Here is a 19,222-nt window from a genome sequence, read left to right as displayed (position 1 = left end):
TAGTTTCGATAAATTCGGATTTTATGGTTGAGGCGCATGAGTCGAACCTGCGGATAGTGATGTAACTTTTGAGATTTTTCCAATTGGACGAATTTGTCAGGAACAAAAGACGGTTCGATTTGGTCACTTCGATCTTTTTACTTCTATTCCAAATTTTCAACAATCTCAATCATCATGACTGCCTGGAGAGCCGCTGGTCTTAAGTAAGTCCCTCCAAACATCTTAAAGCAATATGATTCGATCCCAAAATTAGGTTATGGGAAGAAAATTGATTTTACATAATCACCAGAAGATAAGGTTTCACTAATATACACTTTATTCATCAGCTACATCAACTATTCCACCATCGCAGCTCGCCTGTTGAGGCAAGCTCTGAAGCCAGATTTCAAAGTTGAAGCCATGAAGCGTGAAGCCTCCCAAATCAAGTTTACCCCATGGATCGATGGCAAATCACAGAGTGAGTAACCTGAAACACTTCACTATTAGAATATATATACTTATTATATATATATATTTTTCTTTCTTCTGCTCAACTTATAGGTCGACAATAATTGTCTTTCGTAAGTTGTTTGACTGCTTGAGTGGTTTTTATACTTTAAGGTGTTTGGTTTTATTGCATCTTGTCTTTTATTTTTCATGAATACTGTTTAGATAAATTTTCTAATTTAATATCTGTGTTTGCAGAACTCCCAAAACCAAAGTCCTCTTAAATCTTTAGTTGGAAGGATGCAAAGGAAGGGAAAGATGGATGTGTAGGATTGATTTAAAACAAATTGATTAATAATAATAATTTAAAAAATGTATATAAGTTAATTCTTAAGCACCTCAATTTTCCCATCATTTTCTCCAATCTAAAACCATTGCACCTTCACATATAAAAATAATTTTAAATTGTGTTCTTTGGTAGTCCAACCATTGTTAACAAATGGTCCCCATCAAGCACTTGAGCTCCTTCACCCACTTTGGTGTAAATAATGTACTTCAGTAGATTTGGTTCATTCACTTGCAGATTCATTGCGAATTTTAAGTCCTAAAAAAATATAGAATATTCAATGCTGAGTTACTTATGAGACGCATAGGATTCGTTAGCTACATCTGATGATTTCTCAATATTTAATGGTATTCCTCTTAGATAATCGGATTTGGCTACTGTGGATGGAAAGCACTCGTTTATCAGCGAGAGTACTTCAGCTACTTCGGATTCGAGTAAATACAGACAGGCGTTTGGACCTGCGTCGAAAGTGTAAGCGACCTGAAGAAACAACTTGTAAGTTAATATATCTTTTACGTCAAAACCTAATTTAGAGCGTTTTAACTACCTTATTCACTCCTTTGTGCTCGTTATAAGCGTGGATCATATCGCTGATGGCATGTGATGTGTCATTCATATAGACGCATGGAGGATGCGTGTCCAAGGCGATTGCATGAAACTGATTCGAGTCTTTCATGGTGATCTCAGCAAACTTATTGAAATCCTTGGTCTTGATGGCCTCCCTCATTTCTGTCACACGTTTCGGGACAACGTTACAAGCCCTATGTTTGATCAAGTCGGATGTGGCGACACTTCGGTTCATTCCGGTGGTCGAGCTGTACTTCTTCCTAGCATCGTTCACGACAAGAACCAATATTCTCATCTCGGGCCAATGGATGGACGGTTCGATCACCCTGGCTATAGAATCGGACCCATCCGGATTGCAACCCATATGCCATTGAACCTTCGCGAAAAAGAAAAGTTAAACAAAGCAAAGTAAATAAACTGTAGATGTTACCCATCCTCCGTAAATACTCCTGCAGGCGCTTCCCGATCCTCTCCGTGCCAAAGCGCTTAGGTCCGTCTTCACTCCATACAAATTAGCCAAAGCCGTCACCAGACAGGCGTAGCCGGCGGCCGAAGAAGCCAAACCTGCTGCAGTGGGGAAATTATTCTCAGAACATATTCTGATATTCCACCTCAACATCTCTGCATTGCTTGGTTCGGCGCTCGCCAATCTTTTAACTAACACGGAACAAAGGTCAATTAAAGGAAAGCAACATGCAAACGTCTATTGACATACTTTCTTGTAAACAGTTAACTAGCCGCTTGCTCTCCAGACTTTGCTCGACTCCGTTTAACCAGAACTTACTGTCTTCGAAATCCGGACTGCACATAATCGTCGTTTTCGCACACATCTAAAATAAATAACAACTTTCAATCATTTCTTATTTTGAGAGACAAAAACAAATTAGAAAAATTTCAAATTATCATAAAACCTCTAAACATGTAAAAGGCATTAGCAATAGCTTACATGATCCATTGACAATGTGGCACTGATTGAATCATTGATTGGCAGTATAAGATCTTCATCTCTTTTGCCCCCTGAAAAAAATACATTATGAATTATGTATCTGTCATAGAAAAACTACATTTGTTTGACAATAAGCCTAGTTAACCTTTCAACCCAGACTCCTAACAGCATACAATTTTCTTGATCTTGATCATCAATTTGTTGTTTTATTATTAACATTAATTGTTGTTGCTAACATTATGAAAAAAGCTTACCTTTGAATAAACTCTTAAAACTTGTTTAATTTGAATACATGTTGATACATATTTTTAATGAAAACAAGATTAGTAATAAATTAATTAAAGGTAATTTTAAAAACTTGTTTACTTACAATATTTAATCACTGCTATGTTCACAGGTGCTATGCAGGTTACAACTTTCATGATTTTCTTAGCGAATTCAACGTAGTGTTTATAACTGTTAAGAGGCCTTAAATTCCAATTGGAATTTGGGTTAAAACTAATTGTTTGGGTATTTACTTTAAATGGATTGCCCCCACTCTCAAACACAATTTCCAATGTTCCCAATATGAAAACAAACACTAAAAGCAATAAGCTAAATTTATATTCTAATTTATGATTAAGTGATCACAACGTTCCTAATTTATTGATTTAAAAATGTAATTATTATAGATTATTAATTACTTTTGCACAGTTATAAAATGTTAATTATGAATTTAAGTTGGTACGAATAATAGATTTAATTACTTTAATATTTTCTTATTGATATTTCTTATATAATCCATCGAATAGGAACAGATCTATATTGCTATATATACACTATGATATTCGTAGTTGCTATTAAAAATAATGCAGCTTTTTTGAATCGACTTGTTACATCTTTTAATCGAGTTTGAAAAGTCAATGGCAATGTTCCCAATAGAAAGACACGAAAACCGCATGTTTAAGTTTTGATGATCGGGACGATTAATTGATAATCTTTTGGGTAAAATATGTTGTCAAAGATTTTATAATCTAAAAGTGTGAGATTGGGGATGATAAATGGAATTTTCCAGGAGAAACTCACAATTTTACATTTATTTTGACAGCTGTCATAAAGGTTGATAAGTCTTGCGGGGGTGGCCAGTGGAAACCAGCAGTGATTATGTGAGTGGGGAGATAGTGTATGTACAAATAATTTGTTTGTGTATGTGCATAGATAAAACAATGGAATGGTCGGCCGAATGGAATCGAGTTTAGTTGTTGCGTAGACGACGGGGCAAATGGGTGCAACACAACGTGATCGTCGGCGATTTCGTGTGCAGCGTTTTTGATTTTGAAATCGCGGGGCGCCGGGACGATCTAGCACTTCGCGATGCTGTGAACAGAAGCAGGATACAACTCCAGCACTCAAGTATCCCAAAATTCGGAAGTCGTTGATCCAGGAAGAGAGGTGAGGAGGAGGAATAATAAGAAGAGTAAAATAAAAACAAACAAACAAAAGAGTAGAGAAGAGGGAGAGATATAGTATAGTAATAATAGAAAAACAAATAAGCAGCAAAGTTGAATTAACTCTATCAAGAAAGTTGTGATCGAATTGCGGAAAAGCCCAAAGTAGGAGGAGCCCCGACACCTATGGCCGGATTCAGCTGGTGAGTTTCCCGTGGTGAAACCCTTTGCACCCCGACCTCGTTGCTCTTCGCACGAAGTTTCTTCCGTCACACGTCACCAACGGCGTGTTCCTTCCCTATCCGTTCCTTCGCTTCATCGAAATGATGATAATAATATCAAGTCGATGAGTGCACTTAAAATAAATTGGCCCTAATTGAACCAATCTTATCTTCTCGTCCTATCTGGATGCGTACGTAGTATGCCTTGGGTATCTTCGAGTTTAAATATTTGTCAGTCATGTTCCTCCGCCTATTTATAAAGTCCGGCTTCAAGTTACCAAGTAAACATATCGATTATAGTAACCGACGTTTAGATAAGAACCCGTGTGTGCGTTTCCTCGTCTGTTACAGGTATCAAAATAATGGCAGAGATTCCGTCGAGCATTTTGTCGGAAATGGTCGTGTGCCTCTGTACTCCTTGGCCGACGTCCAGCTGCGGTTCCTGTGTCCGAACGATCTCGATGAGGTGCGGGCACTCTGTCAGGATTGGTTCCCCATAGAGTACCCGCTCTCGTGGTACGAAGAAATCACGTCCAGCACCAGGTACAAAACCCCACGTTTTTCGCCTATCCGATGACATTCGCCATTCATCGCGACAGGTAACTCCCACCTACTGGGAGGAGCTTGCGTTCCAATCAACCTCTACGATTGGCCACTTCATTTATATTCATTAAGGGCTAATTATTTTGAACTCTACCAATAACCGATACGAATGCACTAATATGACCAGTACCAATACAAAAATCTATCAAAAACGAGCCAAAACAACAAAATCAAGCTTTGAACAACTACTATATTAAAATCATATATTGTATCAAATTTACAATTAGCATTTCGGTAATAATGATGGTAATAAATAAAATAAATGTGAGCATAGTAGAATTCAAATTAACAATATCAAAATGAAATTATGGATGAAAAGATATATTGAAATGACAAATATATTTTTTAGCTAATACAAAAAACGTACATTTGAATCATTCTATCAAATTGTCAGTAATATTTTGAAAGACTAGAGTGTAAAAACTATCTCCATTAACATAAATGATCCATTCGCATAAATTCAATTCAAATTAGAAAACATAAAGAATATCTTGACGCTACGAGTTCGGAGAAATTTTAACCATTATAAAAGTTATACCTTCATATTACTCCTATTCGTATTCATTATATGTCTTGTCTTCTCGGAGAGTGACACGTTTCAAAGTAAATATTGATTTATATGTCTTCTGTCTACAATTAAACGAAGATTTGTTCTGCTGACTTGTATTACAGTAAAAACTGTTATTGTATTATAACCATCTGATTCATTCGTTTTAACATCTTATTGTATCATTAAGGAAACCTATAAATACCGAGGAATTCGTGTCTTTCAGTTGCGAAGACTTAGTAACTAAATTTAAATGTCTTATTAGATTACGTTTAAAGCTAATATTAATTTGTAAGCATAAATATTTAATATTTTTAAAATCAAATGGATTTCAACTAAAACATGTTTTATTTGAACCGTTTATCAGCTCTCGGCCAAGTATATTTATTTCTTGATTACATAACGTCACTATACATACAAACTTAAATATTTGTAAAGCAAATCACCGAAGTTTGCTTTTAGTCTTTGGTTTTTCCAATATTTTCTTATAATTCAAACAGTGTGTTTATTAGTAAATGAAATAGTAAAACCGCAACTCGTTTTAGATTAGAATAATATTATATCAGTAGATTTAACCAATTATGTAATAGCTTTAATATATAATTCAGTGTTTATAAAGGAATTCCAAGAACGAATTGAATAATCAGAAGTTTATTTGTGTCAATATAAACGATAGTAAACTTAAATATGCCGCATGTAAATATAATCGGCGCAAACTCCATTAAGTCTTTGTCCCATTCCAATTGTCTGTTTTGTGTAACAAGAATAACTACATTTCAATGGTTCGACTAAGCCTGTCTACTCCATAAACCACTCTGGGTCTGTTGTGATTATGTTGAACAGTAGAAAACACATGGCTATTATTTACATTAATTCTCGTTTATTTCTGGTTACATTTACAGATCAACATGTACCTTTACTAATGCAATTTATATGCTTTGTAGTGAAGTTGTAGTAAATTACTTTGATAAAGATGTAGTAAATAAGATGTCAAGAATCAAAAGAAAACACATGCCTAGTATTAACTTCAATTAATGTCTATTTCTATTTACAATTATAATTGCACCAATCTGTGTAATCACAGTTTAAGCGTTTTATTAATGATCTTATTAAAGAGTTTATGATATTGTTGCAAACATATGCATCATTTAATCGAAAACTTAATTAATGTCGCAAAGTCGTGCGTGAAGATTAATATGAACGGATGCATTTATTGCAGCTACTAAAATCACGTTATTAATTTGTAGCTTAAAATTGGCTTCATTTCACTTAACTGAAATGTAATTATCGATGGACGTATGCTTCTATTTCGAAAAGCAGGAACAGCTTACATTCTAAATTTGTTTGCATAATCATTTTTTATGCACACATTATCTTATCTATGTATTATGATTTAGCATAACTTGTGAATGGGAAAACTTTAATATACGTCAAGTAGTTTGTGAAATCATATCTTTCATTAGCATCTTGTGTGTAAGCTGATCTGTATCAAAGACGATACAAAGGAACTGAATATCGCTGAACGACCAAAGTCGCTTGTTGATCTATTTTAAAACTCTTTTTGTTTTCGTGTTGGATAATGTTCTAAAATTGTCAAGAATTTACAACTTTTATATTTGCATTTCATTTGGATTCGTTGAGCATTAAACGTAACAAAATATTGCTATTAAGCAATTTTTCAATCTCCGCTTTGAATTTTGTTTCTACAATTTAAAATTGTATTATATAATAGTCTTTTATGTTTGTATATAAAATACTTCGTATGAGTATTTGGTAAATATAGAAGCAAGAGAACCATAAAGTTATTGCAATCAATTATTTCATTACTGATATGTCTACACAAATATTATTGAGTGTTTTCAAGTTGAAGCTAATTAAAAATTATTGATTTTTTTTTTTTGCAATCTTTAGACTTTTAACTGCTTTTTAATGCAAATTAGTAGGATTTTTATGAGAATGTATGCTTTATTCAAGTAAAATATGCCAATAAATGCATAAATGTAGATTTGCTTTTGCACTATAGGTCGTTGTTCAAAGTGACTACTGAAATAGCTTTTTGTAAAGAAAACAAATAAGTAAAATAGACTACGATAACATATTGAGTTTTTTTTTTATGACGGAGAGGTATAATTGGTATTTGTTTTCTCCCGTAATGAGATGCGTCCTGCATTACCAGATGAAATGAAAAGTAAACATTTTGTGTAAATTTGCAGTAGGTTTTACGCGCTGGCCGCCGTCTACAATCATGTAATCATCGGACTGATCGTCGCCGAAATCAAACCCTATGCCTCTCTGAATACTGAGGACACAGGGATACTGGCCAAGTCGTTCATCAAGTCATGCGACGTCGGTTACATCCTATCGTTGGGCGTGGACAAGGAGTATCGAAGAAATGGGATCGCCTCTTTGTTGCTGGATTCGCTGATTAAGTATCTGACAACCAACGAGAAGAAGCGCATCAAGGCTGTATTCCTGCATGTGTTGACTACAAACTCGGCAGCCATCATGTTCTACGAGAGTCGAAAGTGAGCACCTGCATCTCATGTTTCCTTTAGATAATTACTATTACTCAGTGTTTCGCGAAGGCCGTTTCACTGATTGAGAAAAACACTTTACGGCATCTGAACCAACTTGTTTTGTTTCTTGGGGCCTGGTTATTCAGTACTTTTACTAATTGCAAATGTGTTGTATTATTGTAGATTCAAACTGCACTGTTTCTTGCCATACTATTACTCGATCAAGGGGAGATGCAAGGACGGCTTCACGTACGTGCTCTACATAAACGGCGGCCATCCCCCGTGGACCTTCGTATATCCTTTTAAGCAATTTCTGGTTCCGTTCGCGTTCCTCTTCCTGCTCTGGCTGTTATTTTTCCTTAACGGCAGAACGTACTGATTACGTGAAATTCGTGTGCAAGACGGTGGTCAGGGGCGGCGGCATATTCCCCTGGATCCTGAACTCTTTCAGCAGATTCTTTTACTGGTCCGTCGCCAACGAGGAACAGGAACACTCGGAGCATTGAAAGACCGGCGGCGGCTGTCCAACACGAATGCACACACCTCTACTAGTCCGGGCTAAAAGACAAACAATCAGCGAAATCATGGCAACTCTACGAGATATCTGTAAGCCTTACCTCCTCCTACAAACTCCCCTAAAGCAAAGAGAACAACAACAAAACAAAATAACAAACCACTGTCAAGAAACATATTCATAAAGATTAAATTTTATGATCATTTGATTATACTTTATTAACTTTTGATTGAAGAAAAGTATTTGTTATATAGTATATATACTTATATACTCATAAACATATATATACATAGTGTTAAATTGATATATTATTATTATTTAATATTTTTTCTGTTTAATTTATTTTATATTTTATTACCGCGTAAAAGGTTTCCTAACGTACAAAGTCTAGAAAGAAATAGGAATATTCAACTTGTTTTTCCTCGTTAGTCAATTTTATGTGTTCGTTTACGGATAACATCAGAAACGGAAAATAGGAGAGATGCGACCACACCAATGATTGAAAACAATGTGCGATGAATTCGATACGCTCGTCGCACATGTTCAAACGATTCTCGCATCTCGTAATATTGTACAGTACAATTGGGGGGCTATGTTTTATTTATTAAACATTTATTATTGTGTTTCGAAAGTAATCACGATTGAAACTCGTGTTGAAAAATTGAAGCTGTGATCTCTGGATGTTATTAATATTTTGACAAGTACTAATTTCTTTGTTCTCTCTGTTTATTTATTTTAAATGACTTATACAATTAAAGATTTAAAGTGATTATGTAATAATTTTATTAGCAATTTATATATTTGTTATAGTAATAATTCTTAAAATATCAGTTAGACAAGTTTACAGTTCTTTTTTTTTTCAAATACGAGTTTGAATTGTGATTTCTTCTCGAAGTGAGACGCCAAAATATGTTATATTTAAGTTGATTATTTTCTACGTTTCGAAAATGAAAATAAGAGTCAGACACTTCTCGATGCTTTTTCTATTCGATCATTATTTATCAATCATTGTTTTCATTTAATCAAAGGAATATATATTATATACGTACCTGTTTTTCTTTTCTTTTGTATATATAATAATAGGAAATTATATTATATATATATATATTATATGAAGATGCAAATAAACCAAATACATTCTTATTTTGTTTTTATTTACTGGTATATAATCAGAAAAAAATACAATAATATGATGACAAGAATCTTCTTGAAAAACTTGTAAAATTCAGTTGAAGGAAATCCGAATAAAAAAAAGTTTTATTTCGAAAACTTTAATAATTAATATTTACAATCACTAGAACATAATTAATCTAAACAATCATTCAATTTCCTTGATGGAATTGGTTTTATCCTTTAAGCCTAGTGCTGCGAGCAGTGCTTTTGGCGAGGGGTCACGACCCCGGAAATTCCTAAAGACTTGGTTGGGATGGCAACCGCCTCCTGAGGCCAGGAACGTGTCTCTGAATCTCTTGCCGACGTCGGCGATCGCCTGCTCCTGACCCTCGACCTCGTGGAACGCACTGTACACATCGGCCGCAATCATTTTGGACCAGGTGTGGGAGTAATATGCTGCAGCCCATTCTTCGTAAAAAATCTGCGTGAAAGAGGTCGCGTGCGAGTCGTGCTTAAGGAGAGGAAAACTGCGGTACTGCGGCCACAGCCTCTTCACGATGTCCAACCAAAAGTCTTTGCTGCTATGGATCTCGAGATCGAGAGCGGAGAGGTAAAGTTCCTTGCATAGTTCGGTGCCCGCACCGAGCTGTCTCACCTTGATCAACGAATCCTGCGTGTGTCCCGGCAGCTTGTCCTCACTCATGTAATGCGAACTGATCCTGCTCAAAGTGTCTTTATTGTATAACCAGGAGGAGAGGAAGTGGCCGCTTACGTCGACGGCATCCCACTCGACGTTCGATAGACCGGACACTTCTGAGTAGGTAGTGCGACTGAGCAGATGCTGCAAAGCTTGACCGAACTTGTGGAAGAGCACTTGTAGGTCCTTCATGCTCAGCAGTGAAGGTACTTCGGTTGTGGGTGCTTCGAAATTGAATACCAGAGCGGTGAGAGGCTTAGTTTCGGCTATCCTGCTGTGATTCTGAATACCAACCATCCAACCGTTGGTCTGTACACCGAGCATCTTCTCGTCGGAACGTGCGTACGGATCGAAATAAAAACCGGCAACAGGGGCGGAACTATGCGTCTCGAACACATCATAGTATTTAACATCTTTGTGCCATGTAGGAACGTTCTGTCGTTGCTTGATTGTGATGTTAAACAAATTCTCGCAAAGATCGAACAAACCGTCCAACACCTTAGGCATCGGGAAATATTCCTTCAACTTCTCCTCGTCGTACTCGAAGAGACTGCGGCACTGCTTTCGTCTCCAATACTGAAAGTCCCACAACTCGATCCTGCTCCCCTCGAAACCTCTGTTCAGAGCAAACGCGTGCATCTCCTCCAATTCCCTGTCCTGTGCTACCTTGGCCTGCTTCAGCAGAGCCTCGAAGGTATCCATAACATTATTCACGCTGCCTGCCATTTTAGTTTCCATCGAGATCTCTGCGTAATTCTTGAAACCCAAGATCTTCGCCTGATCTCTCCTCAAGTACCTGATTTCCTCCATATGCGTACTCGTCTCGAATTCCTTATCACCATATCCGGAGCCTCTGCTGACCAAAGCTTGCCACACGTTCCATCTCCATTCGCGCTCCGGGCAGTATTCCATGAAACCGTTCACCACGTGAGGATTAAGCGTGAGAGCACCACCGGGCATCGCATCCGTCAGACTCTTCGGCAATTCCTTGTAGAAATCATAATCAGAAACCCTGTGATTAAACTTTTTCGTCATCGCGTCAATTTTAACTTTAAATTTCTGCCTCTCGATGAGCATTTTATTCAAATTCAAATCTAGTTGAGCCCTGTAAGCCCCATCCAAATTCATGCCATTAAGCTTTCCCTCAAGTGCAAACTTCCTCACAACCCTCTCCTCCTCACTCCCAACTTCCACTTTCTTAACATTGCTTTGTGCAGCCCTGTATATCAATGGACTATTATATTTGGTTGCTCTGGCCTTTTTAGCCCTATCATGTATTGCAAGGTAAGATTTTGTTGGCATCAATGAACTATTTCCCAAGTATAAAGTTTTCGACAAACCCCAGGTCATATCCAAACTTGTCCCCATCTTCTCCAAAGGATCAATAATATCTTTAAAGAAATCAGCCTTCTCTGGTCCATCCTCTAAGGTTTTCTCAATATTCTTAACATCATTCTCAAAATCTAATGTTTGTCGACCAATTGCAGCCATGCAATTCTCTATTGTGACCTTATTAAATTGTGGTAACCCATCTTCCTGCACCAGAGGATTTTTGTCTGGCAAGTCTTCTCCTATTTCTGGCACACTGCAATATTATTTATTTTAGCAAAGAAATCTAAGCTTAAGAATATTTTACTTACAGCACAATATATCCATGTCTTCGTTGAGTTTTCAGTAAAGTCTTATTATTGAGCAACCTTCGCCCCAGTAACAATGCCATTTCGCAGTAAATACAAAACTTTTAACTTTAGTAGCAACACGTTTCTTTCAACTTTTAAATAACTTAAATCATAGTTAAATGCAGTGTATATTATTTCGGTACTTTTATATTGTAGGTTAAATTTTCTCCCACTACTGAATTGTCAAAGTGAACTTACCAAATTTATGAAAATACAATTATAAATATAAATTCTCATTGATAACTAAACAATATGACATTAAAGTAACATTAGAATTTCATATAAGTGAAATTTTAAATTGAATAGATATTTTTCTCTAAACAGCACCATCTGCATAGTTAAATATCAAACACAAAATTTAAAACTATATTTTTTCTTGCCAACTGATAAATAATCCTCAAATGACAAAAGTGACTAAATGTCAAAGTTTTGTTTTCAATTAAAAATTTTGTTGTTGCACGAAGTTTGTGTTTCTATTAAGTTATATTATTTACTATGGCTACTGCTGGTTCCGATAGCAACAATTTTGTGGACGATAAAGGTAAGATGATTTTGTTGTGATGTAAGACAATTAATTAATTTGATGGAATTACAGAGGTTTCAGAATGTGCAGTTTGCTTGCAACCTTATGTCCACCCAGCGCAACTGCCCTGCGGCCACATCTTTTGTTTTCTGTGTGTCAAAGGCATTGCTAATCAGAGCAAGAAATGTGCTATGTGCAGACAAGAGATTCCACGTAACTTTGTGAAACACCCACACTTGTTGGGTGAAGTCAATGAAGGTGACAGTGACATTTTTGAGGGATGTTATCAATGGTATTATGAGGGAAGAAATGGTAAGTATTACTAATACTATTACTAAGTAAAATATTTGCATTATATTAATTCCTTCTAGGTTGGTGGCAATATGATGAGAGAACAAGCAAGGAATTGGAAGTAGCTTACAAGTCTGGGGAGAGGACCTGTGAACTACTTATAGCAGGTTTCCTCTATGTCATGGACTTTGAGACAATGCTCCAATTGAGGAGGAATGATCCTTCTAGACGCAGGAAAATTAAAAGAGATTTGGCTTCTATTGACAAAAAAGGTATTTTGAATAATGATCTATTGTTAAATGATGATTATTGTTTATTTTAAATTTAGGAGTTGCTGGATTAAGAACTTCTGAGAGTAATCAAAATTCAGCTCAGAATTGCACACAATCAAATGATATTAATCCTACTATGAGCAGAGATGAACACTTGGAACAAGCCCAAGAACCTACTGTTTGTTTAACAGATAGCCAAGATGTTGCAAATGCCTGAAGTATTAGTTTGTTGTTTAACAAATGCTCAGAATTTTTAAGAATTTATTTTTATTTATTTTTTTTCATATTAAATTATAAAACTTTTATTACAAAAGTTATTTATATATTCTATTAATTATATAATCATGTAAGCTTATTCTAATTGGATGTTCCTGATCTCGTTTAGCGTATTTCCATGGTGCTATATATAAAATATTAATTTTTTAAATCGAAATTAGCATTTTCATTTATTGTGTTCCTAACGTTGGCTACATTGTTTTTGTTTAAAAGTAAGAAGAGCAGCAACATGAGCAACATGTCCTCTAACGAGTCCGAGCCCGTGTGTAAAAAACCTAAAATTGAAACTGAAATCGAGAAGGAATCGGTGGAAGGTGAAACCAATGTCCATAAAGACCTGAAGAACTTTTCGGCGTTCTCTTTGGATAAAATCCTGTACAACAATTCGAACAGAAAGTCGGTATGTTTGCAAGGCTCTTTTGATGGTCTTAGTGGCACAGCAATTGTTTTGTTAGAGAAAACTGCCTTTGAGGATGAAAAACTGAAAGAGAAGGGTGCATTCTTTAATGAGAAGAGCGAATTGAAGCAGATATTCCAAAACGATATTTATGGAAACTATGAATGCTTCCCAGAGTACAATCGTAGGTTTATGGGTTAAACAAGAGTGTATGTTAAATGACAATATCAATTGTTTTAGCTATTAAGACTACAATAATTCATCCTGCCACTGATAAGCACATTAGCAAATATTCAGGTAACATAAGTTTTATGGTTGATGAAACTCCAGAGCTTTACAAGAACATCATTTTACCTCATATTATTGAAGAGCAGTTTGATTTATCTGTAAGTTATTTTAATTGTTCAATTTTTTTTTACTTAAATTTAAAAAATATTACAGTGGCTATATAATATTCTTGACCACAAAAAGGAAGTAGAAAGAATCATTTATGAAGATAATTCTGAAAGTAATGGATTTGTATTGCTGCCTGATATGAAATGGGATGGTAAAACTATTGAAACTTTACATATATTGGCTTTAGTTCATACAAGAGGTATAAAGTCCTTAAGAGACTTATCCAAGGATCATTTGACACTCTTAAAGAATATCCAGACCATTGGACAGGTAACTAAGATAGCACAGAATAGTCAAAATATTTACCCTTTAATTTTCAGAACATAATCCAAGAAAAGTACAATATCCCAGCAAGTCAACTACGCGTTTACTTACATTACCAGCCTTCATTTTACCATCTGCATGTGCACTTCACTTACCTTCAATTCGACGCTCCTGGTATATACACTGAAAGAGCGCATCTACTCTCAAACGTCATAAGCAATTTGGAGCTGCTCTCCGATTACTATCAAAAAGTCTCACTGCCGTTCGTCGTTCAGGAGAACAGCACCCTTTGCAAGATATTAAAAAGCAAGGGGATTTTAAATTAAGATGTTGCTGCAGAGTGTTTTAATGGAATTTCGGCCTAGGCTGCAATCAGTCAACGTTTTCATCATCCTTAAAAATGACATAGCGCAAGAATGCAGACTCAAGTTTGACGATGATTATCTGCAGATAACGATTGATAACGAAGAGGAAATCATTGAACTCGATAACTCGTTCTTGGTTAGTGCAGTGAGTTCGTTGGTGGCAAAACGTAACTTTATTTCATTCCGATCAATGCTGCAAAGAAGTACAATGCGAAGATTCAAAGCGGAATTACTGTCCAGCAAATTATCCAATTTGAAAGTGAAATTGAATGAGTGTAAATTGATTAAAGAAGTCCCGTATCGTTTTTTTTGTAAAAAGTGTTTTAAAACGTTGGGCGAGTGCAACTTTAAAAGGATTTTGCCTTTGCCAATGCATTCTGAACACAATGATTGGTATTGCCATGCCTCTGAAGACACTCATATCAATTTGAATCCATCCACAACGGATTTCTTCTATACGAAAACATTCTTTCACGTGAACTCTAGTTCATTTAAAGGAACTATTAAGGGAAACAAAATTTTGTATTGTAACAATTGTGACGAATGGTTGGGGGATTACGTTAACAGAGAAACTTCTAAACTGTGGTTCAGCACACTGAATATAATAAATGAGGATAACGTAATACCATCAGACTCTCTGAGCGATTGCTTCGCTATAATTAAAGAATGCTTCGCCGAGTTGCCGTTGACTTCTCTGAAGATCTCACTCAACTGGCAAAAGGATGATTCGACAGTCGACTATTTGCTTCTTTGGGTGTTGGAGAAGAACTTGAGTGTGCATATTGTTGGAGAGGGGAAAAAAAACGTTTGCAAAGTGTTGTACAGATTCGACGATGAATTGCAGGACGACTGGGTACATGATTCTATTAATCAAAATGTGGCGGTATCGAAACCAATGTTTCTAGCAATAGGGGAACATCTTCGTAAGATGGGCGAGTACATTCCTACGGAATTTAACATTTCGAACGGTTTTTATGTTTCTTATTTGAGTTTATACGATTATTTAAAATAAGTCATTAAATACTACTGTTTCGAGAGAAAAAAAAAACAATTACTTTTATTAAAACAACGACACCTTCTACTTATCTCATCTAAAATTAACAAGAGAAAAATACCATTCCTGTTTTTAAAAAAATATAAAAGATTTTCCTTTATATAATACACATTGCTATATATATATTAAATATATTTTAGGGTGAGCAACAGAATTGATGAATCTTAATCAAACTAGATTAGTATCTCACCCCATAAATTAAAAATAAATGCTAGCTAACTCACTTGCTATGACTGAAACATTCATAAATATTCTCTCCAAAAGTTTTCAATTTATCATTTGAAATTAATTGCTGAATTAACTTATCAGGCATTGAACCTTTCGATGTCAAACCATTAATTATGGGTATCAATTTGGCCAATGGCATTTGCACATCTCCAGGATGCACAAACCCATTCAATGGGGTATCTGCAGGAACCTCCTTTATCCTATCATTCTTCCCATAGTAATCTGCCAATTGGTCGCAGAGCTGCACGAATCCGCGATTTATGCAATGTGCAGCCAACGCTTTGACTTCATCACTTTCCAGTAAATCTGCTGTGGCTTTCATCTGAAAAGAAAAATATCGAAATGATTATCAAGAATTTAATGAATTCCTCTATTATTACCATATCATTTAAAACACTCTCATGAGGATCGTATAATCCATCTTCCACAACTAAATAATTAAGATGATTAATTGGATTCTTCGCATGTGTAGCAATAGCAGTCTGTATTGCCCAGAAGATGTTTTCAAAGTCTTTCAGTTTAAGCTGCTTCTTCAGTTCCATAGGACCAAGTATTTTGATGTACTCTGTTTTAATGAGGCTGGAGATATTGTTCAAACCAGTATCGAGTAGATTGTGGCAGAGATGCAGATATTTCTGTTGCACCTCAGATGGAATGGACATTGGGTCAATGAATAAATAACCACCCAATACGTTCAACTGAATCCTCAATGTAATCACTAACATCACAGATAAATAAATCAAGCAACTGGCTTTTGTTAAAACAAGCACCTAAAATCAAAATCATTTGCATTGCATTAAAACAGTTAAGATAAGATAATAGTAGTAGATGTGCTGTTTTTAAACTCACTTTTAATTTCTCCCAAAGTTCCAGTTTGTTGTCCGGGTTATCTCTGAGTGAAGCGATTATTTCCTCAGTGTTTACACACTCTGACAGTGCTTCATTCATTGTCATGATCAGACTCAATATCGTTTGATTGCATGTGATCTCTGTGCTCTCGAAGTGCTGCTGCTTCCTTGTCCTCTCCAGGAATTCCCTGGTCTCCTTCTCCTGCCAGTCCTTCAATTTCTGCTGAGCATACTTGGTGAGTAGCACCGTACCACCGATTACCGCACCGCCGACCAGGAATTTGTTTCGATTTCTGCTCAGAAATCCACGTACTTTCGAGAATATAGTCATTGTGGTTAACCTTTACACGCTGCTGCAATCACGCACTGATTTCTATACACATAAATTAATTGATAAGTTTCTAGCGCGCATCAAATGACACAGCCTAATCAGCTGAACGGTATTTTGAATATTATTCTGACTGATTCTGACTGTCATACATCAAAGGGCATAAGGTTGTAGATTCATGTGGCGCCTCTATTGCTCTGCCTCAAAAGCTTAAACCAAAACAAACCATCATAACCTAAATATAATCTGTTTATTCATTATATAGTATAATATATATATATATCAGCCGTTAGCGAGTATGTGCCGGCATCAATTCGCATAAACGATTGTATCGTTGAAAGAATTATATAAGATTTTCTACGAAAGAAACTCAGATTTTTATGATGTGCATATTATCTAATGCATAAACATATGCAACTCATCAGAAGATACTTTTCTTTTCTCGATTAGTTAGATTAATACTTTCGTACTTTTTTGATATATCAAAATAAGACTAAGACATTGGTTGAATAAATAAGATATATATTAAATACAATGCCTAAAAGATCTAGAGATGACATTTGTGATGATAGTGATAGCAGTGATGATGAGTTTTATTTAGAATCAGATACAATAGATGATGATGAATATATTTCAAACAGTGGAAATATATCGAATGATGGAGAATATAGAGAGGTGAAGGTTGAGTTGGATGAGGTGAGAGTGAAAAATGAGAATGTAGACATAGATAATGTGTGGAGAAACCTTATAATTCAAGATGAAAACACGCGAAATATAGATTTTACGTCAGGATCGAGAATGCCTGGTCCACAGATAAGTACAAACTGTGCAGAGCCTATCGACTTCTTCAAGTTATTCTTTACCGACGAATTGATCAATAAATTAGTTGAGGAAACAAATGGCTACGCAAATGAAAAGATAGCGGAGAAACATTTATCGAAACATTCTATATGGCTTAAGTGGACTGACGTTACTACAAAAGAAATGTCTGCATTTCTCGGCGTAGTATTGAACATGGGAACGATAACACTTTCAAATTTGAAAGAATATTGGTCGACAGAAAATAACTCGAGGATCCCGTATTTCGCTGAAGTATTCAGAAGAGACAGATTTCTGCAAATATTTTGGATGCTTCAAGTTAATCGAAATGCAAGACACGCAACATCACGGAAACAGAAAATTAGTTATTATTTAGAATATATCGACAATAAGTGCAGAGAAAATTTTGTGTCCGGGAAACAGTTGTCAGTGGACGAGGCTGTAGTTAAGTACAATGGAAGAATGACGTTCATCAAGTATAATCCAAAGAAACCGACGAAGTGCGGTATCCGAATGTACGTTCTTCTAGATGCAAATGTCGGTTATATACAGAGCATTTTGCCATATTTTGGCAGTCTCACTACAGAAATACTAGTCAGACCTGACCTTCCAATAAGTAGAAGAATCATTTTACAGCTTTATGAAAACTTCTTGCAATCGAATCCTGAAGCTGCAGGATACCATATCTACACTGATCGGTTACGTTACGTTACGAAGCTCGGTACCTGTGGAACGTCAACTAGAAAAACCTTCAATAGAAGAACACAAGAAGGAGAAATTGTCAATATAAATCAGCCAAATGTAGTCATAAATCATAATAAATACATGGATGGAGTGGATAAAGCAGACCACTGTGTCAGTACATATTGCTTCATGCGAAAGTCCCAAAAATGGTGGCGAAAATTATTCTTTTGGGGATTGGAGATATGCGCAATAAATTCGTACATCTTATATAAAGTAACCCAGCAAAGAGAAGATAAGAAACCAATGGCACACTTGAAATTCGTACGTCGACTGGTAGACCAACTAGTTGAAGATTTTCGTGACGGAAGTATTAACAAACCATCGACTTCCGGGACGGCAGAAAGGCTGAACGGACTTTTACATCTCATTCGTCGAAATGACGAAGGAAAAAGTAAAGACTGTGTGGTATGTTCCAACAGAAAAATTAAAGGTGGAAGACGAGAATCATTATATTATTGTAATACGTGTGCGGCTAAACCTGCCTTGCATATAGGCGATTGCTTTGAGAAATACCATACCATGTATGAGTATAAAACTATAAATGTTATTAAATTTGAATAAAGTTTTTAATTTTTTGAACATGTATATTTAATTATCTAGAGAAATATTTGTGATTTCCTACTACTCTTTAGAGTGGATGTGGCCTCAAATCTTAAAATGTGTACTCATCAAAACTTGTATCAAAGTTGAATCGTTTGTTGGGGCAAATCGAATATAAATTTTACAATTTGTTCATTAACTATAAGAGAAGAGTGAAAATTATTATGGTGGTAAATTCAAAACAATCCATTCCATAAAACAAAATTTATTTATAT

General features: G+C 35.7%; 9 protein-coding genes across 11 annotated transcripts; 6 read left to right on the top strand and 3 right to left on the bottom strand.

Annotated features, from left to right (window-relative positions):
• Positions 1-69: 69 nt before the first annotated feature.
• LOC108563761 (ATP synthase subunit epsilon, mitochondrial) lies at positions 70-803 on the top strand. 2 transcript variants are annotated; one of them, XM_017922527.1, is made up of 4 exons: positions 70-203; positions 327-457; positions 541-560; positions 685-803. In XM_017922527.1, the coding sequence occupies exons 1-3, from the start codon at positions 175-177 to the stop codon at positions 549-551; spliced, it is 171 nt and encodes a 56-aa protein (XP_017778016.1). In that variant the 5' UTR covers positions 70-174; the 3' UTR covers positions 552-560; positions 685-803. The 2 variants fall into 2 exon arrangements, with proteins under 2 accessions (XP_017778016.1, XP_017778015.1); XM_017922526.1 differs by lacking the exon at positions 541-560.
• Positions 778-2,799, bottom strand: LOC108563759 (diphosphomevalonate decarboxylase). Its single transcript, XM_017922521.1, has 7 exons — positions 2,656-2,799; positions 2,286-2,356; positions 2,055-2,169; positions 1,770-1,996; positions 1,320-1,715; positions 1,094-1,252; positions 778-1,030 (listed from the first exon to the last, which is right to left on the bottom strand). The coding sequence occupies exons 1-7, from the start codon at positions 2,705-2,707 to the stop codon at positions 887-889; spliced, it is 1,164 nt and encodes a 387-aa protein (XP_017778010.1). The 5' UTR covers positions 2,708-2,799; the 3' UTR covers positions 778-886.
• Positions 2,800-3,237: 438 nt separating this feature from the next.
• Positions 3,238-8,265, top strand: LOC108563781 (N-alpha-acetyltransferase 60). Of its 2 annotated transcripts, XM_017922562.1 has the most exons (6): positions 3,238-3,430; positions 3,483-3,915; positions 4,285-4,476; positions 7,297-7,608; positions 7,783-7,893; positions 7,976-8,265. In XM_017922562.1, the coding sequence occupies exons 2-6, from the start codon at positions 3,899-3,901 to the stop codon at positions 8,103-8,105; spliced, it is 762 nt and encodes a 253-aa protein (XP_017778051.1). In that variant the 5' UTR covers positions 3,238-3,430; positions 3,483-3,898; the 3' UTR covers positions 8,106-8,265. The 2 variants fall into 2 exon arrangements, with proteins under 2 accessions (XP_017778051.1, XP_017778050.1); XM_017922561.1 differs by having other exon boundaries at positions 3,238-3,915.
• Positions 8,266-9,373: 1,108 nt separating this feature from the next.
• LOC108563756 (probable cytosolic oligopeptidase A) lies at positions 9,374-11,764 on the bottom strand. The gene is made up of 2 exons (XM_017922516.1): positions 11,564-11,764; positions 9,374-11,508 (listed from the first exon to the last, which is right to left on the bottom strand). Exons 1-2 carry the CDS (start codon positions 11,641-11,643, stop codon positions 9,432-9,434), a joined length of 2,157 nt encoding a protein of 718 aa, XP_017778005.1. The 5' UTR covers positions 11,644-11,764; the 3' UTR covers positions 9,374-9,431.
• Positions 11,765-12,004: 240 nt separating this feature from the next.
• Positions 12,005-12,930, top strand: LOC108563757 (E3 ubiquitin-protein ligase rnf146-like). The gene is made up of 4 exons (XM_017922517.1): positions 12,005-12,143; positions 12,198-12,437; positions 12,497-12,688; positions 12,745-12,930. Exons 1-4 carry the CDS (start codon positions 12,098-12,100, stop codon positions 12,903-12,905), a joined length of 639 nt encoding a protein of 212 aa, XP_017778006.1. The 5' UTR covers positions 12,005-12,097; the 3' UTR covers positions 12,906-12,930.
• A 236-nt stretch (positions 12,931-13,166) lies between these two features.
• On the top strand, positions 13,167-14,366 carry LOC108563755 (m7GpppX diphosphatase). Its single transcript, XM_017922515.1, has 4 exons — positions 13,167-13,545; positions 13,602-13,747; positions 13,803-14,027; positions 14,078-14,366. The coding sequence occupies exons 1-4, from the start codon at positions 13,194-13,196 to the stop codon at positions 14,345-14,347; spliced, it is 993 nt and encodes a 330-aa protein (XP_017778004.1). The 5' UTR covers positions 13,167-13,193; the 3' UTR covers positions 14,348-14,366.
• LOC108563754 (E3 ubiquitin-protein ligase E3D-like) lies at positions 14,328-15,398 on the top strand. Its single transcript, XM_017922514.1, has one exon. The coding sequence runs from the start codon at positions 14,349-14,351 to the stop codon at positions 15,396-15,398; it is 1,050 nt and encodes a 349-aa protein (XP_017778003.1). The 5' UTR covers positions 14,328-14,348.
• Positions 15,399-15,466: 68 nt separating this feature from the next.
• On the bottom strand, positions 15,467-16,987 carry LOC108563753 (peroxisomal biogenesis factor 3). Its single transcript, XM_017922512.1, has 3 exons — positions 16,518-16,987; positions 16,049-16,438; positions 15,467-15,990 (listed from the first exon to the last, which is right to left on the bottom strand). The coding sequence occupies exons 1-3, from the start codon at positions 16,845-16,847 to the stop codon at positions 15,661-15,663; spliced, it is 1,050 nt and encodes a 349-aa protein (XP_017778001.1). The 5' UTR covers positions 16,848-16,987; the 3' UTR covers positions 15,467-15,660.
• A 78-nt stretch (positions 16,988-17,065) lies between these two features.
• On the top strand, positions 17,066-18,983 carry LOC108563752 (piggyBac transposable element-derived protein 4-like). The gene has a single exon (XM_017922511.1). It carries the CDS (start codon positions 17,379-17,381, stop codon positions 18,966-18,968), a length of 1,590 nt encoding a protein of 529 aa, XP_017778000.1. The 5' UTR covers positions 17,066-17,378; the 3' UTR covers positions 18,969-18,983.
• Positions 18,984-19,222: the final 239 nt, after the last annotated feature.

The sequence above is a fragment of the Nicrophorus vespilloides genome, unplaced genomic scaffold (assembly GCF_001412225.1).
Source record: "Nicrophorus vespilloides isolate i.1.1-1 unplaced genomic scaffold, Nicve_v1.0, whole genome shotgun sequence".
Lineage (NCBI taxonomy): Eukaryota > Metazoa > Arthropoda > Insecta > Coleoptera > Silphidae > Nicrophorus > Nicrophorus vespilloides.
This window is presented reverse-complemented; position numbering and strand designations above follow the sequence as displayed.